A 22,317-nucleotide genomic window follows, 5' to 3' on the forward strand; every position below is an offset into this window, starting at 1 on the left:
GATGTTATGAATTATAATGTTTTTGTATATTTTTATTTAGTTCCAATAATACTGGTCTACAAATGCAGCATTAGTGTTTTTGTAAGTGTGAACCATGCATATAGATGTAGGCATGCCATCCTGGTGCTTTTGAATACTTTCGTACGCATTAGTACAGGCCTATGCATACAGAAGTATCTTCAAACGCTGGTATAGGTTATGCATGCCCCTTAGCATCTACGCGTGTTAAAACGAAATTAACGTTCATTTATACAGACATACATACACAGCTTTACCTAGGACGAAAACAACTCACTAGGGCCTTGCATACTAAATACGTCAAATATTGTGCAATATCAAAAACACAATATCAACTAGATACATTTGAATTTGCATAAATACATTTTACAAACAAAAGAACTAAAACACGAACTTGTCTATTTGAGTTGATAAACTGTTTTCAACTTTTAAATTTACAGTTAATCATGCGGTTAACAACAATTAGGTCCAATTTGATTGACGAAAAGTTTTATAATGACTTCTCTTGTATTTCTTTATTTATTTTTTCAATTAGCATAATTAAACATTTAAAAATTTAAAATATATATCAAGAATTGCAAATAAGTGTTATTAGTAAAAATTTGAAGTAAAAACTATACTGAGGGGGTTATACCACCTACATTAGAAGTACACCAATTCGTTCTTTATTACACAACCTAAAATATTGTGCCGAATATTAGCATCACTAAGCTGTTAGTAAATAATCACGCAACAATAAAAACATGAAGCAGCCACTCCTATGTACGTGTGCACATTAAAGCTAGCAACACTTATGTAGAAGGCGACGAAGAGCTATTCCACACACACAGATGTAGTCATCAACAGAAGTAGTTACTCACACATACACGCGCATATGTCTATAAACTACAAATAAATATGTACGTACATAGCTGTTAACTAACCAAGGAGAAAAAAAAAACATCTAGGCCTTAGGAGAAATATGCGAACGAAGCGATGGAGAGTATAAAAGCAGAGCAAGCTGAGTAATAAAGAATCAGTCTTGATTTAAACACGCGATTGGTTGTGAAGTAAAATTGTGAATTACTACTCCCAAAATAAGCTAAATAAAGCCCAGTTTGCAATACTGAATATTGGAGTGATTTATTCAACAGTTTAGCGATTCGAGCGTTAGCAAAAGGTTTCAAATAAGCGAAATTTCCCCAAAATTCATTACAATATAACCAACAGTCTGTGTGATTCGGAATGTATTGGTGAACTTTCCATGGAGTTGGCATCTGAGTTATTTGTAATCCTCGGTGGTTATACCATCCCTGCAAAAAATCGTGCGACGTATCCCTTAAGAGAGTGGTCTGCGTTTGATCTCTTTTGTGTACATGGGAGTATAATTGATCCCCTCTAGTCCCTTTTGTACAGTTGGGATTACTCAGTTTGAAATTGAAGTAGCCAATTTTAAGAAACAATAAAAAAATGGCATCGAAATAAGTAAAATAAAAAAATTTTATGGGATTGATTTGAATTATTTTAGAAAAATGCAAAGCCCTATACCAAAGCTAAAATAGTAGTACATTATGTGTCATTCTCGTGGTATTTGTTTTATCTTTATTTTTTTTAAAGCATTACAAAAGCGATAAAAAAATATTCCTATAAGTGTAGAAAAAGAACTTATCCGACAGTGCCCGTAGGGGTACGAAGAAGATCTGTCCGAAATTACCCGTGGCGGCTCAAAACGGACGTTTCCGAAAGTAGACGTATAGGTACATAAGAGTATTAAAGAGAGTAGGAAAAGATCTGTCCAACCGTACCGGTACGGTTATAGAAAGCACCATTCTGACACTAACCAGTCAGGCAGAAACGGGTGCAATTGGCCTCTCCATATAAAAGGATCAAAACCGGCTATCGCATACTCCTTTGCGACTCATCCCGTATTCATCCTAGATTAACCGAATTTTTTGCAGGGATATATTTTTCGCTCACATCTTCACGCACAAACAGCAGTTAGTAACACTTGAAATGCCAAAATTTTCTAAAACGTATTTGAGCCTCTCCCAAAGTTGTTTTACGCGTCTCTGGCATAGTTACACAAAAGAACCCGAAGCATATCAACATTAATATGCCTACAAATAATGCATACAAATACATACAAAATATATTCAAATGGAAGGTACAAATGACAATAATATGTATCGCTTGTTCTATAACCAGACATCCAGCAATCAAATATGGCTTCAATTTCATTGGGAATGCCTCGCTCAAATAAACAGAAGAGCTGGGTGCATATAAACCAGCAAAGAATTGAAATACTTGTGAGAGCACACAAATCACTGACATATGATATTCACTCTCCACGCTTCGCTCATTATCCCATACTCCAGCAATAGCAATCGAAAGCATTGCCGTGGCCAGTAACGCCACCAGTGATACCAATTTTCTACCAGTCACATCGAACATGTAAAGGGATGAGCAAGTGCCACCAATGCGTAATACAACAAAAACTATTGGTTGCCATTCGTAAACACCACCTAAAACTAGCAAATTAGCCGCCTTCATAACCTCATTCATCGGCAACGCAAATCCAAATGCCAACATACTGCGATAGAGCAATAAACGCAAAAACGGCGTATGTGTCAAAGTTTTACTCCACGCCACAGTTTCAGTTTCTAGTACTACGTAACTGCGTTGCTCATTCAAAAACGTTTGCAATGCACGCGGTGCTGCATCATCCGGCCGTTGTAACTGACGCAAACAGTCAAGTGCGCGCGCATCATCGCATTGACGTATGAAAAAGATGGGTGATTCGATAATTAAATGCGCACAGCATATGGCTAATGTACCAAAAAGTATGCCTAAAATGCCATGCAAACGATCGGCTGCAAACTGCACAGTCCCACTCCACTGTGATGTGTAAACGGTTTGTATGACCATTCCTAGGGTTATGCCAGTTTGTTCTAACCACAAGCAGAAGCCCCGATTTTCGTTTGCTGCTATTTCGCTGGCGTGCACCAGAAATTGTAATGTTGTGCCACCGACTACGATGCCATTGATGTAACGCGCTGCCAATATAGCACTGTAATTATATGGTACACTGGTGATGATAATACCACCTACAATCACAAGAAAGGCGCCAAGTAACTACAAGAACCAAAACTACGTAAAAAACGTGGCACCCTCACTCAATGGAAAGCGAGCTTACCATAGAAACGCGCTTAGGTATAGAGTTGATTAGCGGAGCTGCTAATATAGCGCCTGCTATATAGCCAGTGAACCAGGAGTAACGCAATTGCATTGTAGTGTGTATATGTGTATGTAGGTTCCAGCCAAGACCAAAAGCCAAACTCATGCCACCTGATATGAATATGAAAACACCTGAAATGAAACATTTTAATTTATCAAATGGGTGTTGTGAGGTCTGCTACAGTGATCATGTAAACAAAGACAAAGTCGTACAGTTGCCCTATTTGAAAGGCGGGTTTCGTGGCAAGCTCAGCCGGAGTACTAGTTAATCGGTGAATCGATAAAGTTACCGGTGCATCAGTGAATATATGAGCATGTTCCAGGTGTCCAGAGCTGACGATCGAGTAAGGTGATAAAGGATGGTAAATGGTGGAACGTTAATTGGGGGTGGTTAATGGTGAATAGTGGATAGCCAAGTGGTTAGTCATGAACCTATGAGTGGTCAACAGAAGCTATGAACGAAGATAGTTAATTATTAAGAGGGGTTTTGTAGACGCTGAAACGGATAGTGTTGGGTCGACACCAAAGTTACTAGTAGATGTAGAACGGCGGAAGTAGTGAACGATGGACCGGTGCATGGTGAAATGGAGAGTGATCGATTAATGCCAACATTATTCGTAAAGGCAGGTCAGTGGCTAATGCGACGCTGTCTAGAATAGCTGATGGATTGGTTTATAATGACACGATATCGATAAACGGTGACTCGATGTCTAAATTAAGCTATGGATCGCTGAAAGTTAAATCAAAATATATTCGGTAGCCTAGCTCCTTATATATGGTGATAGCACGTAAAAAATAGCATGCCTCTTGCCGTAACAAAAAAAATGTTGACCGAAGAACCCAACAGAAATTAAGGTAATTGTTTACAACTGCTAAAACTCGTCCAAAACTATCGGGAGATGTGTCAAAAGACGCGTCTAGAAATTAGAAATTTTATTTCTTTCCGGAGATATTCGCAAACAAAATCGAGAACTCTCTGTACTTGTTGTAATTTTGATGATTTTGGGTACCCACAAGAAAAACTGTGGGTAAAAGTGTTTTGCGCGGATATAGTTTTGGTCTCCAATCCGGTGTTGGACCCACCCAGGGTAATTTTTTATAAGCGCGGCCGAAAGCTACCAATGCAGAAAGGGGTTCTGCGTTAAAATACTATGGATCCCACCCCCTTTTTTTTTTGGAGCGCTTCGGGGCCGTTTTTCGTTTTTTTGGAAATATTTTTTCCACAGAAATAAAATTCTTATTTTCCGCTTTCGGTTTCGTGATCCTGGGTCTAAAGTGCGTCTTTTGACATCTCTCCTGATATTTTTGGACGAGGTTTAGCAGTTTTACCCTAAAGTAAACAATTACCGAAATTAATATCGAGACTGTGGGGTTTGTTTAGGATAAAGCTGAAGGAGTCTCAACTACACTGCCTTATTTGTTCGCAAATTAATTTTTGTAATAAATATTGAAAATATCAAATGGATCCTATTCGTAGATCAGCTATCAACTACACCACCCTTCCTGGCACCGATTCCATTCAAATAGGATGGCATAGCACTGGATTTTTACTCATTGTACTATTTCTACTTAGAGCTCGTAAAATATCTCGTCAACTCCTTATTCAACATCGTTCGCCGTATATGCTCCTTGGACAACTCCACCAGTCACATGCTTCACCTAATAAAATATCGGTTGAACCTTAGCCAGCTGCTTAGAGATTCGCCGTTTTTTATCATCAACTTTTCGGTATCTGTCAACTAGTGATGCGATTTTACCGGGTATTTACCATATTTATGGGAAAGTACCAGAAATATTCCTTTTTTTTTGGATATTTAAAAATCATTGGAAACGAGTGTGCTTGGAACTACAATTCAACAATTAAATTTATACATACAATGTACGTCGTTTGAAATTAAACAATTTTCGTGTTGATTTTAAACAAACAACCCAGTAAAAATTCGGAGCCAACAGTTCGTCCGATCGAAGTCCAAATTTAGGGTTGTTTGAACTCATTATGAAGTAATTTAAGAACATGAAGTGAATACGATATGACTCATACCTAGTAGACACATAAGCAGCACATATTTTGCATCAAATATGAGTCTTACACAGGTTTCATCCCGATATCATATATAAGTCTTGTTGGCCTCGTATGCTGCTAATTTTGAGTTCTATGATGACACTATTTCAGGGCTTTTAGGGAGAATTTTTGACATACATCTGAAGCGGAAAACAGGGGAGAAAATTGTTGTAATAAAACCCCCATAAGGATAAGATAGAAATGAAATAAGATTAATTGAATTAAATTTTTATTTAGAATAAATTGTCGCAGAAAATTTCCTGAATTTTTATTCCCAAGTTGCCTAGTTTACTAATTTTAATACTTTTCGTTGGTTCATAATTCGAATCATAACAGACTCATAGGTGATAACATTTCCGAGGCTAATATTTTTCACATATTGCACATACCCATATTGGACTCCATATTCATCTACATGGTAAAAATGTAAGTATTTTGAAAAATTTTTAATGTCACCGCAAAACTGCCGCGCTTTGTCCTGGTGTGTTGAACGCTATATGCCTCCAAAAGCGCTGACAATGTGAAATAGGTGTCTTATAAGAAGAGTTAATTAGAGTTATTATTGACGCCTCAAAGAGTTCCAGTAGAAGTTAAATATGAGCTGTTTAAAAGTCTTTTAGGATTCATATCGGACTCTTATTTAGATATAGGCTCAAACGATATACATATATTAATGGGCTCATATAGAAAGACCATTGCAAGAATCTCAAATGAGCTCATAACGATTGTAAACGCTCCAATTTAGATATTTTTTCGAACTTTTTTTTACGTAAAGTGTTTGTTGGGTAAACTAAAATGTTTGCAACGGCATGCATTATTGGCTAAAGAGTTTTGAAAAACTCTGGATTACGTATTACCGTACTAATTCAACCGAAAGCGCAATAGAGAACTGCTACCTATGTATATAGGACAAATCGGGTACATTTTGAATTGAATTTGTGTGTTTGTTTCCCATATTTTCTAAAAGATTATTTTTACCCTTCTTTTGGGTAAATATTTGGGTATCTACCCATGTTTACCATATATATCCATTTTACCTGGTATTTACAATTTGGGTATTTACCCCTTTCCCATCTCTACTGTCAACCAATTAGCTATTTGCCCTTTTCAATAGCCGTCCAGTATTCGTCTTCTACGGGCAGCTAGGACAATGTCCTTAAATTTTACGTCCCTTTCACCTTTTTACGTTATCAAGACTAGTTGCCACTCATTCTGCAGTCTGCGTTTGTGTGATTCGAATTCCAGCAAAAAGGTTTAGTGCATTCATTAACAAAGGAAATAGTACCTACTCGTCTATTGATTGGCGAAGCGCTACCCAACCCTCGACGATGGCCGCGTCATAGATGATTTCATGATATTGGCGTCGATGATTATAATACAAGCACATTTTAATATCAAATTAACTATTTAGCTAATATCACCTGACATCAGCGACATCCACTGCTTCGCTGTTGGATGATAAACCACTTTGTTCTTGTGTTTTTCAGAAGGCACCGAACAAGTTTGCGTAACTGATACGACATTTGTAGACATCATTTCAAGCTCCGTGTCCTTGGCCATGTAATATGAATTTTCTTTTATATTGTTAAATGCAGACCCGATTCTCTTCAACTTCTTTAACTTTTGACTAAAATAAATGTACTAATGATTTTTTGCCTTCCACCACACTTCCAATGAATGGCATTAGATGTTATCATGACGGTCAATAAACTGGGATAAAAGTAGTATTAAGCTGACAAACAGCAAATGACAAATAACTGTAGCAAAGTAAAGCAAAATTACCAAATAAAAAAACCTTATCGATTTTCAGAAGTAAACAAATGAAATAAAACGCTGGGGAGTGAAGGAAAAACATTGCCGCGCACAAGCAGAAACATAGAACATCGAATTGTGTTGTCTAGCAAAAATAGCCAAAAGAATAGAAAAAACATGTCCACAACAAAGTTTACAAAACAAATAAAAATACAAAAAAAAAATTTTCTTTTTTTAGGACTGCTACGCCCAGAATGTTGTGATTTATATTCATTTAAGATCAATACTTATTAAGCTTAAACCCAACACAAATAACCCAAATTTGGCAACCTTTCACCGTAAAACGGTAGATGGAAATATTTAAATAATTTTAGGATTTTAGTTACCACCTTTAAATCTTTGGCACGTATTTTAACTATTCTAAGTATTAAGAAAAAAACACCCCAAAACCAAATACTTAAAATCGATTTTCAATTCGTGTTAGAGTTTAGTAATACCGTAAAAACTGGCGCGTGAGTTCGTGTGTGTAGGCATTCTGTATGTTAAAATCACAATCAATTCATGCCTTGCCATTCACTTGAATTTGATTACCGTTAAATTTAGCTCCGACTAGGTACTTGGTCAATTATGGCTTAAACAGATACAATACGTCACATTCTTTTTTGACTAGGAAGAAACTGACAGCAGAGTTCGCTGTGTTGATTTAAATTTTTAACACCAGATAAGCGACGTATCAGTCGTCACATCCGTCATAATTTGCCAATTTTCTACATTTGACATACGTCAGCCGCATTACATATTGTAACGAATTTACTGAAAGTCCGCTTATTCCAAATCTTCTGCTAACATTCGAATCACTATCCTGTTGAATAAATAACTCCAATATTGCATAATGCAAAATGGTCTTTATTAGACTACTTCAATAACACTACTATTGCTCGCCAGATAGCGTCTTAAATCAAACTGATTGTCGTACGTGGCGTTAGTGGAAAATGTATTTATAAGTCATTCGCATACACATTTATGTGTATAGCAGGAATGCCGATCTTTTTTAGCTCCTCAAAATCCTGGTACTTTCTTTAATTAATAGCGGGGTTTCCTGTATTTATTATATTTCTGCGAGTAAAATAGGAGACGGTCACGCAAAGCACCAGTTTTGCAATACAGATGTAATGACTACCTCCGAACTGGTGCTAATCTGATGCAGAGTGCCACACTTGTACCAATAGCGCTCAAGTCTAAGCTACATATATGAATTTAAATTTATTACACAAAGGCAGCGACTATTTGAGAACCATCTACTACTAAACTTGTTAAGAAAGCGTTCAAAAGGTATGCAACCTAGGATAATTGCCATTTCGTAGATCTTCACAATGTTAAAGGTTAGGTTGAACTAGCCGGTCAATAAATACCTAACATAGACTGAATGTGTCCATAGCTTTCCCATAATTTGTTTGACGACCAAACGGAAGAGCCCCAATCAGGTGCCGGGACTTACGTTATAGAATAACTCCGTTTTCTGGCGACTATGCCACATCCAAAGCTGGAGCCTTTACGTGGTGGGAGCAGAACACGAACACAGAACGTGCTCAACCGTTTCTTCCTGCGGCTTGCACTTTGCAGCCCCGCGCTTCTGACCACGCATGTCCAATATATATATAACTCCTGTCTCCTTTTGATTTCTTCCAAAGGGACTGCAGGATCCACTTATTTTTGGAGCAACACAATAAACAGCAGATCCGATCCCTATCGTTAATTTAGAACCATCGGTATATGTACATGTGTATATTACGTTCTGCTATTTCTGCACCCTGGCCAACCCTCCGACTCAACTGTGGCCGCAAGATCTCAGGCGCTGGATCATGTATTCCATTTTCCCGATGTTAGATGGCGCTATACTGCTATGGGCATACGGCCTGTGCTCAAGATTCCCAGAGGGCATAAGCCTTGTTGCAGTTGCTAACTCGATATTTTTGACCATTAAGTCTTGGGAAGCATTGCTGTTGTTGTTGTAGCGAAAGTTTTGGGGAGTGTTAGCGATGTTGTTGGTCTTTAGCCGGACATAGAAAAACGTTAGACTCTTACTTGTCCATAATCAACACCAGCCATCTTTTCAATGGAAATGTGGAATCTACGCTTCTAACAGCAACTTCGCTGTGGTCCACCCCTGTTGAAACTGCTAGTCTCCTTGGACTCCAGTTAGAGGACTTTGATGAATTGAATGAGGCGAAGTACTGTTAACACAACAACAACATTAAGTTACAAGCCCGACCGTCTCGGAAACGATTTGATATGATCATGATCAACGAGAAATTTGGGGTCGCCATAGCCTCGGCTGCTAAAGAAACAGAATTCACCACTGGTAGATGAGGTTCCAATTGGGTTGGAGAAGCTATAAATTGCACTGACAACACATTGAAAGAGTTGCCCTACACAACCCCTTCAATCATTTGGGTATTTTAATCGACTCTTAGGACAGGCATACGTACCGCGGGTATATTCAAAGCCACTTAACACGCTGGGGTAGGGGAGCGTTCTCGGTACTAGTACTAGTGCTTCGTCACTATTTGTTCACTAAGTCGAGTGTCAGAGTAACAGTTGTGAACTAAATGATAGAAAAGCAACTATTTTGACAATCAACTTATTTTTAACTTTTTTATCTTCACTATTCCCCCGTTTTAATCAAAAAACAAACATTTGTATGAAAATGTAAAGCAATCTATACAATTACTATCAAACTCATCGCTTTATCCATTAGATCTCAAGTGCGGCTTCTTAGCAAAATCTCACACCAGCTAATTTTTATTGTACGTGGTTATGTATCTATGTATGTATCTCTGGTGCTGATTGACCTTGTACTTTAATTGCAATACATGAGAGATTTATTAAAATTAAAAAAATTTAAATAATCTTTTTATATTCTATTTGCTTGTTTATTATGATTAATGTGTTTTGTAAAGAAAAATTTTGTGCAGGCGTACTTAGTATGCATTCTTCATTTAAATCGAATTAATTATTTTTTAAATTGAGCACATTGCCTGACATATTGATTGAATGTTTCAAGTGTCGTAATTAAATATAATTGCCATAATGCTAATTATATTGAGGGTGAATGAGTGAGTATAAATTATTATTTATTGCTTCGCAACATCTTACAATAAAGATACATTAAATAACCTCTAAAATTATTGCAGACTGCTAATTAATGTCTTACACATCCAAATTTATTAATGATTATACCTCGAGGCATGATTTCGATTTTTCATCAAAATAATAACATTAAGCCTATAAATGAAAGAAGTAAACTTGATTTAAAAGTTATTACGTAACGTGTAAAAATGAGGCTAACGAAAAAATCTGTAGAATATTACCGCAATAATTCCGAGCTGATCTTGAAAGTCCCCCAAATTGTTTCAAAATGAAGACGAAAATAATGCTGAAATGATCCGGAGAAAGTCCTGAAATAGTTTCAAAACGCTTATTAAATGAATTAAAAACGAACCCAAATTCGAATCTTTTTAAAATCTTTGCATCGACTTCAACAAAGGTTGGTGATATTCCTTTTTCTTTCAAAATAGAATGGCGCTATACAAGAATAATCAAATCGGTTGATTACCACGCCCCCTTTCTATACAAAAATGAAAAATATACATATGGTACACAAATACAAATTCTAGATCTGTAGGCTCTACCGCTTTTTTTATGTATTTGGCAATTCATAAAATTACATTCACACATCAATTTCAGATATTTATTAATAGAGTGAGGACGATCGACTTCGCTATTTCTCGCTATGTTATCATATCCAGCTCAAAGTTTAAATAATAAAAGATCTTATTTTGTTTTGTTGATTATCCGACAGGGCGGATAAATGAGATATATTGGAACGCTTTTCCGTCATCCCTTGTCAAATTTGGTTTCGAGACAAACTCGTTTCGGCATTGTGCCATCATCAGTGTCGATTTTCGTTCTGATCTCTTGCTGTCGTTTGTCTTATATCAGAACAATTTGACAAGGGATGACAGAAAATCGTTCCAATATACATCATTAAAAGATGCGTAAAGCCACATCGCTGTCACTCGATGTTACCGAAAATTGTCCGAAAGACTGATGGTTTCAAGCTCGGGTCAAATTTCTGTTAGAACGAAAAGGGCGATATAGTAACCAATGATCAGGGAGTGCCTATATTATATAGGGAAGTCTTCTATGTCCTCTTAAACGGAGGCAGCAATGAAGCACCCAGCTAAGATGATAATGTCCCACCTGCTTTTGACAATAACTTCTACTGGAGCATTCCACGTTTGGTACGGAACAAATCCTATGCATTTTTTTATTTTTAAACCTTAATTAAAAAAAACCATTACTTTTTTAGACAATCTATTTATCTGTCTTCGGCTTGGTGCGTAAACATGCTAACAAACGTTATGAAAAAATTTTACACGGCAGTGAATTGAATATTTCATGGAAAGCGTAAGTGTAATAAAGCTTTACACTTCTAGCTTCTGTTTTATCAAACTGCACCAAAAAATCATTCTTGTATAAAATGGTATTGAACAGGTTTACACTGTAAGGCGTCGATATACATATAAGGGCCTATTCTATCTTTGGGGCAATTTTTACAACGTGTTTTAACAGGAACTTATAGTGGAGCCAGTGCCAGAGTATTTCAGATCCATAACTTACATATATTACAGATCCTCACAAACTATATATTGAAAGTCTTCATTGATATTGAAACTTCATAACAAACCAGCCCCATTTATATTATCGTTGCTTGTTGTAGCGAAAGTGATCCGTATTATTTCCGTCATTTACCTTACGGAGTGCTTCAGCGTATACACCAATTGGCTAGCTTACATGCGCGAGCAATAACCTTAACGGACAGACGCCGTCATGCATAAATTATGTTGGCATATTGTCAACAATGCCGGCAATTGCCTAAATTAAAATAAAAACTAGATCAAAAAGGACTTGAAAAATGAATGCGGAAAGTGAAAGTGTTTTGTTGTAAATAACACAAGCATACATACATGCGAGTACATACTTACACATGTGAATGGGCTAAGTATAAACACAATTATGGTGAAGTAAATCATGAAATAGACAAGAGCCTGTCCGCACTGTTTTAAATTATATTAAAGGGTTCTAAAATTGGAGTTAAGTTTTACAATTTATCAAATTTGCTGCCACGAAGTAAGCTTACATACCTTTCGGGACTACTTGGAGTCCATTGAAATCGTATAGTTTTGTTATCTCGCACGACTATTTCTGGAATCTGTCCCGAGTTCATTACGGGATCATTTTCGGATTATTTCTGAATCTTTTCGGTATGGCTTTCAGGATCATTAAGGGACCGTTCTGGGATCATTTCCGAGTAGTTTCAGTATCCTTTCAGAACGATTTCCGGATGGTTAAAAGGATTACTAAGTGAGCGATTAGGGGCCATATCGTGATCATTTCGGGTATATATGAAGTCCTTTGGAACAAATTCAGTAAAAAGAAAAAAAAAAGAAGTTATCACATACAGCAAATCTTACAAATAAAACTTATTATTTTGAGATTTCTCGTAAACTTATTGTTTAGTTAAGTTTAAAATGTAATCCGAAAAAAGTTTAAAAACGCAGGAGTGAATTAAAAGGTTTTAAATTTCGACCATGAAAATTTAACAAAGTTGCTCAAACCGACGAATGTTTTAAAATTTAGGTTAAAATAAAGTTGGTGACTCTCTAGTTTTGCTTGCAATATCTTCATATTATAATTGACATGAAACCACGGTTGGAAGCGGCAGCCTAGAGGTAGTTTCATAGATCGGCTAGCTCAAGCGAACACTAGATCCAGAAGTTAGCGTGAAATGGATGTCGGAAGTTTTAGGGCTTACAGAGTCAATATTGCCCATGACTTTGTGAGCTGTGACTGGACATTGACTGACGCAATCGTGCCGCACATGATTCGATCAGTCAATGACAATAGACTTGCGATATACACTTCGTGTAAACTACTGCCCAAAACGCTCCAACGATTGCATTGCGTTAAATATATAATTTAATAAAAAAAAAATATTTAGTTCAATGAATCTTAGTGAGTCAATTCAAAGAATATTCCGATAGACCTGATATAACTTTTAAGCCTCATTAATATTTTCAGTTAAGGTGCCGCTAATGAAAACCCCTTTGTTTATATGTATATAATAAGACACATAAAAGCTTTGGTAAATACCATAGACTAAAAACGCGCGCCGAATCCATTTTTGGCATTTTAGACCAGTTTCAATTGCTTACGCCGCTCTGTCAGCAAATTTTTAATTTTATTTACCATTGCAAATATCCATACATACCTAAGTAAATATTTGGCTTTAACTTTTTGCAAATGCGACACGCCTAGTTACGTCTGATGTTTATGAGTGGGCAAACGGCGATGTCATTCAACTTGGACGCTAGTTCTCGTATTCGTAAGTAGACTCGCAAAAAATACCAATCTACTACTAATAAGGAAAAGTACGCTCGATAACAAAAAGATATAGCTAATTTTTTTTATGTCACTAATGGTGGAAATTTATGAATAGCTTTTCGTTTTTCCTCGAAATAAAAAGTGAAAGTGTATGAACAATGCAACTGAAATTATTGCAAGTAAATTCAACGAAGAAATGTGGCATTCGACTGAAAAGGGCTCACTGGTCGTTCGATGATTGATAGCTGGTTTTTTGTTTGACATCGCTGATGGACAGGCAATCGATGTACAAATGAAACGATGACGATATTTTTAAGTAGTTATACTTAAATTAGCATTCAATTTGTTTGTATGCATGCGAAAATTTTGTTATGGAAATATTAAACAAGATTATAAAAATTTCATGAAATTTGGACATCATTTAGTTCATATACCCCCGCATACGGCCACAATTCTTGAGTAAAAAATAGTTACTCCGGACAATTCTCTTTGAAATGACTAAGGAGTGCGTAAACTTTGTTACTTAAAAGCGAATTCTAATTACCCACTGTAGATAATTATATATCAGAAAGTCTTTTTCGAATTTTCTAACTGACATCTATTCAGCAGTCTTAGCATTAGAAGCATGCATAACTTATCAAGCTTATAAAAATTTTATACAAAATGCAATAAGGCACTGAGTGTTGCTTGGACTGACGACCATTTCGACAGCACCAATAACAATGTTCAAAACAAAAACATAAAAATAAGGTGCTGCTCGTCAACTTATCCTTAAATTCAATAATATTCTAAACACATTCATAAAAAGTACACATGTCACATTACACAAGAGGAAGTATGTTGGGGAATTCGAAGCTAGACTCCACCCTCCAAGTAAAGCAAGATTCTGTTGCTCGGCATTTAATCCTATCCGACAGCACCCATAACATTACTCAATAAAAACATTAAAATTAAAAATTCTGTTGCTCGTCATCTCGTCCATTTCGACAGCCCCTTCAATAATGTTCAAAACAAAAACAATAAAATGTTGCCCATATAAATAAATATCAAGTACGAACGTCACTTTATATAATAAAAGGAACATTGGCGGGTGAAAGCTTTGTCCTTTAATAAGCTAACCCAGAAGTTATGTTGCTCAGCATTTCTTCCTTTCCGATAGCGTTATCTAGAAGTTACAAGGCCAACTAAACGATCCTCGCACATCCAAATACCAAGTACTACATTATAACCTACACGTGGAAATTAGTAAAAGAAGGCGGCCTTGGAAATCGATCCATTGAACCACGCTCACATCAAAATTAGCAAGTGCTGCTTATTATAACAAATTTTGTACATATTCTGAGGCTAAAACTTTAAACTGATAAATAAATAAATGTAAGGCGTGATAACCTCCGAAGAGATCTAAGGCCGAGCTTCTCTTCCAATTTGCGTCGTGCTCCTCTTCATTTTCCCTACAAATTGGACGGACGGGACCTACATGTTTTACGCCGACTCCGAACGGCATCTGCAAGGCAGATGAGTTTTCACTGAGAGCTTTTCATGGCAGAAATACAATCGGAGCGCTTGCCAGACACTGCCGAGGGGCGACCCCGCTTAGAAAAATTTTCTTCTAATTGAAAAATCTTATTTCTAAAATTTTGATGTTGCTTTTCCCGGGAGTTCAACCCAGGGCATACGGTGTGATAGGCGGAGCACGCTACCATCACACCACGGTGGCCGCCTGATGTTTGGTTGAAAACTCTAACATAAACAAGTAAAGGCGTATAAGTTCGGGTGTAACCGAACATTATATACTCAGCGTGAGCTTCAATTGTACATTTTATTTCAGATAAATTACTTTTCTACATAACACGTGGCACCGCCGGTAAAAAAAAATGTCTCTTGGTAAGTAAAATATCATTGATTCAAAACTATTTTTTGCTAGGTTATAGCTTATTATTTTCGTCTACGACCCTTATAAAAATGTTTTATATAAAAGTTGGCGTGGTCATTAACCGATCTCGTCTAATTTTTCTAGAAACATTTCCTGCTATAAGGAAAATATGTGTAGATACACAATTTCATTACGATATGTTATTGTATGGCTCCCGAAACATAGAAATTTGCTTAGTCATAAAAGGGGCAGTGCCGCACCCATTTTCAAAAATTTTAGTGATTTCTAATTTAATGTTATAATTCAATTTATAAAGTAAAATTCTATTGATATAAAGCTCTTTTTCGCTAAGATATAGCTTATTATTTTCGTCTAGGACCCTTTTAAAAATCTTATATACAAAAGTGGGCGTGGTACTTAACCGGTTTCGTTAATTTTTCTTCAAAGCATTTCTTATAGCAAAGGCAACCTCTCTGCCGAATTTTGTTATGATAAGTTTAACGAGTTTAGATTTATGATTAAAAATATATGTAAAATTGATTTTATCACAAGTGGGCGGTACCACACCCCCTTTAAAAAAATTTCCAAATTTTTATCAATAGTCTCAATATCAGTCCACGTGTCAAATTTCAACATTCTAGGTGTATTATTTACTAAATAATCAGGTTTTTTGTCTTTTCCAAAACGTTATATATATAAAAAGTGGGCGTGGTTATCATCCGATTTTCAATACTAATCTATTCTGGGTCAAGATAAGCACGTGTGCCAAATTTGATGAAGATATCTTAATACTTACTCAAGTTATCGTGTTAACGGGCAGTCGGACGGACGGACATGGCTCAATCAAATTTTCTTTCGATATTGATGATTTTGATATATGGAAGTCTATAAATATCTCAATTCCTTTATACCTGTACAACCAACCGTTATCGAATCAAAGTTAATATACTCTGTGTTTAAAGCACGCTGAATATAAAAATGTATTTATTTATATTTACCTTTAGCAAAATATAAATTTTTTACACAGTTCTTTAGACCGTAAAAATAAAATAACTAAGTAAAATAAAATAACATTCCGATATCATGTATGTAGGTAAAATTGTATCACAGTAAACCGCTGCCGTCAGGAGCCTTCATCAAAACTGTCGGTCTCATCAATTTGTTAGCAAAAATTAAAAACTGCACTTCTAAGTTCGGAGAAGAATTTCTACCCTTATGCACTTAAGGTATACCACGTCAATTATTTATAATTATTTGGTATTATTTAGGATTTTTTGTGATTGTTTTAGAACCATTTGAAGGAAAGCATTTCCTTTTCGCAATGTTTTCTAAGCTGGGCCGCCCTTCGGCAGTGATTTGCAAAGCACTCCGACTGTAATTATACCACGAAAAGCTTTTCAGTGAAAACTCATCTGCCCTGCAGGTGCCGTTCGAAGTCGGCGTAAAACATTTAAGTTCTGTCCCACCAATTTGTATGAAAAATTAAAATACGCACGACGCAAATTGGAAAAAGCTCGGCCTTAATTTCCGTTGTATTTATTTTTTTAATAAGCCAGAGATTAGCAACAAAAATAACAAAATATTCCAGAAACGGTAAGAAACTCATTGCATTAATGGTATTCAAATCTTGTCCCCTATTCTCGGTTGCCGTTTTGAAAACGTCCGGTCTCGGTTTTTAATTTTGAAATTTTCATGATATGATCCTTAAGGCAATAACGAAATTTCTTCGAACACAATCCTGAACTATTTATCGCTTAACTTAAAAATGTTCTGGAGAAAGTCACGTTATTATCTTTAAAACACTGCTCGCGAAAACAATCATGAAATTTACATGAAATCATCTCAAACAAATTCCTCAATGATCCCCAAACCAATTCTAGTTCCGAAGTCATCTGTGAAACAATCCATAAATAGTCCAAAAATTATTCGCACACGATCTAGAATCGGTCCCAAAATAGTCCCGAATGATCTCGACAACAATCCCGAAAATAGTTCCTATTGATATTCAAAAGAATCCAAACTTCGCTTGAGGTAATTCCGAAATTAACTCCTAAATAACCCAGAAAACGATGGAAACATTTCCCATTATATTCAAGATTGGCCCGAAAACAATCCAAAAATTCTTTCAGATCGATCCAGAATGACTTCAAAAAGGTCCCGAAATAGCCCCTTAATGATTCTAAAAATAATGCTGAAACGATCACGAAATAGTTCCGAAATGATCCTAAAACTATCTCTCAACTGTTCCCATATTTTTCTCAAGTAGAAAATACATGAAGCCTTAAATGAAGCCATTTTATAGCATTTCATAATACATTTATGCACGAACAAATTATTTTGTCTTAGATTATTTCTTACAGTAGGTATTTTTAATAGTAAGATTTATGAAGCCAATAGCGAGAAGTACAGTTAGATCATTTTATAACATTGCTGTCAAATTCACGAGTGCAAGTGTCACATTCACGATTCCTTTTCATGCTACACCAAAATGCCTGGGAAAATTGTAAATTGTACGCTACTAAACTGCGAAATAAGTAATTTCCCAAAGCTAAAATGTTATAGCAACAACATAAAACAAAAGGAAAATTTAAATAAACTTTTTTTACAAAGGCATAAACACTGAAGGAGCAAATTAGTAAGTAATGTTATGCTGTTGATTTGGCAAAGAATGAGCTCAAAGCGAAAGATATAATCAACACTGAACTTGGATTGCTGCCAAAAAGAAATGTAAAAAATTTTCAATTCGGTGTCGGTATTGTATAATAAATTTAAATTGCAATTTGTTATAGACGTTATACAGTGCAACGTGACAGCAACAGCAATCATCGCATTACCGCCTTTGAAAAGCAGCTTTATAATTATACCGCTAGAAATGACATAAACTTTGTTGAAGGGCATTCAAGGTTTTTTGTTTGACCATTCTCATGATTTGTATTGTCATAATTTGCTCTGCTTATTTTTTGTTTTAGTTGATGTTCTGAAATCTGCAGCTTCACAAATTTATGAAAAATATGGTGCAAGGCAATGAAACATTAGAGTGTCCGTTAACTCCCAAATAAATAAAAGACCTGAACATTAATTTTAAACATACATATATTCAAAAGCTTTATTTTATTAATTTGGGTAAAATTTAAACAACGTGACATCAGGACGGACAAGGCGACAGCTGTTTCGATTATACCATGTAAATCTCTTCAAAGCCTTTTCTCCCGGGAATGGGATTTGAACCCACACTCCCAGGATGGTTGAAGTGTTACAAACGCATTCAGCTACGTCATGCTATGGCTTGAAGAAATTTACATGGTATAATCGAAACAGCTTTTGCCTTGTCCGTCATGATGCCACGTTGTTTAAATTTTTCCCGAATTATTAAAATAAAAATTATAAATTTAAAATTGTTTCAAATAAATGTTTTCATACATTTAAAGCAATGAGGGCAATTTCCGCTTAATTCATACAAATATATCCAATTCTCTACACTTTCCATGTAAATTGCGATTGAATAAATAATTTAAAGCTCAAAAAATAATATTGATGTTCGAAGTTTCGTATACTGGTCGGTTTATTCTGATTAATATTATGACGAATATTAGCAACACTAAGGGACACTACAATCTCTAAGCCGATGCTAAGCAGTGACTTGTATACACATCAATAGATCAATAATTATGTCTACACATATGTTCGTACACGCATCAGAGAAGAGACGCACAAACACATGCAGATATCTTATCTGAGATGCTCCCAAAAGTATGCAATTATAATTGTGGAAGTGTCGCTCACAAATACACGCGCATATGAGAAGCTATACACATGCACCTGTAGTTATAATTATATAGCAGTAACTAAGTAAATTCTGGAAGAGCCAAGAAGTATGCAAACACAGAGTATAAAAGGCCGCAACAGTAGAGGCACGAGAATCAGTTTGATTTAAGACGCTATCTGGCGAGCAATAGTAGTGTTATTGTGAAGAACTTTAATAAAGGCCATTTTGCATTGTTGAATAGTTGAGTTATTTATTCAACAGTCTAGTGACTCGAACGTTAGCAAAAGATTGCAAATAAGGGGAATTGCAGTAAATTCGTTACAATATTATAAATTAGATGAGAATAGTTGTCATCAATCCCATGGTGGGAAAAAGATTTTCTCAATGTGTATTTACCCAAAAAGAATTTGTCATATTTCTACATATCGTTAGCTTAATGTGAAACTGTGGTAAGACAATTCTTTTGAAAAATTGTATTTTAATGCAGTTTTAAAACTGAATTCAAAATACAACGATCACAAAAAAAATATTTTAATTTTTAATTTTTACGTGCTCAAAAATGTGCTAAGTCAACCAGTCAATAATATCAATCTGAATTACTAGTCATTTCTTTGTGCGCGCATTTTATTTACTTATTTGATTCATTCAGCCTAAAAGTACAGGCTTTGTCGTTGTTTCTGTATTAACGATAAAAGCACTCCCCGAAGGCTTTGGGCCGATGTTGATGGTCCTTTGCCGGATATAGTTCCGGTACGTTCCGGTAACGAAGCACTATTAAGGTACTAGCCCGACCATCTCGGGAACGGATTATATGACCACATTAAACCTTCCAGGCCATCCCGCCCTCCCTACGCCCTAGCTCCATGAGGAACTTGGGGTCGCCAGAGCCTCGGCTGTCAGTGAAACATGATTCGCCACAGGTAGGTGAGGTTGACAATTGGGTTGGAGAAGCTATATATTGCGTTGGCAACCCCTCAATTCCCCCCCCCCCCCCCCCAATTCAGATATGCCTTTGGTGTTTGATAAATGCTTTGCACCGACTTTTATCTACTTAAATTTTTACATGTCGATAACTACATGCTTTCTTACAGACTATTTAAAAATAGGAAACAATTCATGCTTAAACTTATATAAGCTGTTATTAAAATTAATAACACTACTGAATCGATTTGCTAGATTTATAGTCCTAGTTATAGGTTCATTCGTAGCATAATTCATTTTATGATTTATTTCGATAAATAACACAGACCGACAAAATTCAACCATTATTCAGACCCAGAAACCAGACTATACATTTCCGAAGGTTTATGATGCGCTGAATTCAAATCTGGCCTTGCTCTATCAGCTCTGGTTTTTGAGATATCCTAACCTAAAAGTGCAAAAAACACCGTTTTTGCCCATATTTGAGGTTATGTAGCCTTGCAGATGGCATCTTTAAGTAAAAGTCTTCTTCTTTCAAATGGCGTTGAGTTTGCTCAAATGTCATTTTCTTTCGCTGAGATATCGCATTTTGAAATTTTCATGTTTCTAAATTTCCCTACACCTGAAAATCGATTGAGATAACATAGACATGATATAGTCGAAAACTAATTTTCTTGAATTGAGCCTTATTTTTCTTAAAATTTTGTCTCACACCATAAGTTTGTGGGACAGTTTTTACTCGCATATTTTTCCTAAAATAAGTCTTAGATATCTCACACCACAAGAGGGCTAACTAACTTAATTGTTAACCCATCAACTTCCGTATCCCCTAACCCCTAGAAACCACTCCTACCATATCACAAAATTTCAAAATACGATATCTCAGCGAAAAAAAAATGATATTTGAGCAAACAAAACGCCATTTGAAAGAATAAGACTTGTATTCAAATATGATATTTATTTTTGGTGCAAGAAAACATCTACAAGGCTACATAACCTCAAATATGGGCAAAAATGGTGTTTTTTACACTTTTAGATTAGGATATCTCGAAAACCAGAGCTGATAAAGCAATTTTGAGGCCAGATTTCGATTCATCGCATCAAAATCATTCTTAAATTTATAGTCCAGTTCCTGGGTCTGAGATGCTGTCGGCCTGTGTAATCTATTATTCCGAAGATCACGCAGTGGAATATATGGAATGAACACATTAGATAAATCAGAGCAATTCGTGCTAAAGTTTATTACATTATAGGCAAGCATGAGTGAGATAAAAGTTCTTCTGTCATGCAAAGCCTGAAGTCCAAGCAATTTGCGCCTGCTGGTATGTGATGGGAGGCCGTCTGGCCAGTGAAGCATACGTAAAGAAATATTTGTAAAAAATTTTGAACTCCCTCAATTTTATAGGAGTTAGATTCATAGAAAGGATTCCATATTATTGAGCAATATTCAAGACCACTTCTAACCAAGGATATATAAAGTGCCTTGAACGTCATAGGGTCTTTAAAGTCACTGGTGTTACGTCTACTGAACCCAACCATTGCAATAAATTTTGAAACAATGAAGTCAGTGTGACTAGAAAAAGAGAGTTTGGAGCCAAAAATTACACCCTATGTGGCAGTTTTTTTTTTTTTTGAAGTAAGTCACAACACAGTATTTGTTTGAATTTAAAATTAAATTATTGGCTGCGCACCATCCGCCAAAACAGTCCAAATCAAAACCGTTAGAAATAGTTTGACACATAAATAGTATCTTTTGTTAAATATATAGTTTTAGTGTTATATTTCAATCATTAAAGGGGAGGAGTGATGGGAAAACATATTGAGTAAAAAGTGCTAAGTCAGGAGAAAACATTTGTGTTGAGTGAGGAAATTGTGCTAAGTCATAAAATAGCTGCTGGGTTAGCATACATGATTTTTATTTATCTTTTTCAGAGCTTCTACACTCAAACGCATTGCAATTAAGGTATCCTGATTCACAGTTTTGAAAAAAGAAAGGTATTTCAAAAATTATTCAATTTTTCTCGTCTCCTGTAAAATTCGTAAAAGTTGACTTAGCACATTTTCAAATTAAGCTAACGATATATTTTATGAAAGAAATTCTAACTTAACCACACATATATTGTGAAAACAACCCAAGATTTTAAAGGTTGAATGCATCATTTTCAATTACGAGTTTCTTGACTATCTTGGTTACCACTATACATATACAGAGAAGTATTCTCTAAGAAATCCTAGTTGTTGTTGTTGTATTAACAGTGTTTCGCC

The 22,317-nt window shown here is 35.7% G+C and overlaps 1 protein-coding gene across 2 annotated transcripts in view; it reads right to left on the bottom strand.

The window, feature by feature from the left end:
- Positions 1 to 518: 518 nt before the first annotated feature.
- The window catches only part of LOC137251434 (uncharacterized), a 274,321-nt gene continuing 252,522 nt past the window's right edge, over positions 519 to 22,317 (bottom strand). The window contains exons 1-3 of one of the 2 annotated variants that reach the window (XM_067786002.1): positions 6,715 to 7,058; positions 3,191 to 3,363; positions 519 to 3,129 (exon numbers count right to left, since the gene is read on the bottom strand). In XM_067786002.1, coding sequence (XP_067642103.1) covers positions 1,996 to 3,129; positions 3,191 to 3,363; positions 6,715 to 6,853 — 1,446 coding nt within the window. In that variant the 5' untranslated portion in view covers positions 6,854 to 7,058 and the 3' untranslated portion in view covers positions 519 to 1,995. Of the gene's footprint in view, positions 3,130 to 3,190; positions 3,364 to 6,714; positions 7,059 to 22,317 lie in introns of those variants that run through there. The other variant, XM_067786003.1, reaches the window with a different exon arrangement.

The sequence above is a fragment of the Eurosta solidaginis genome, chromosome 4 (assembly GCF_040869045.1).
Source record: "Eurosta solidaginis isolate ZX-2024a chromosome 4, ASM4086904v1, whole genome shotgun sequence".
NCBI lineage: Eukaryota > Metazoa > Arthropoda > Insecta > Diptera > Tephritidae > Eurosta > Eurosta solidaginis.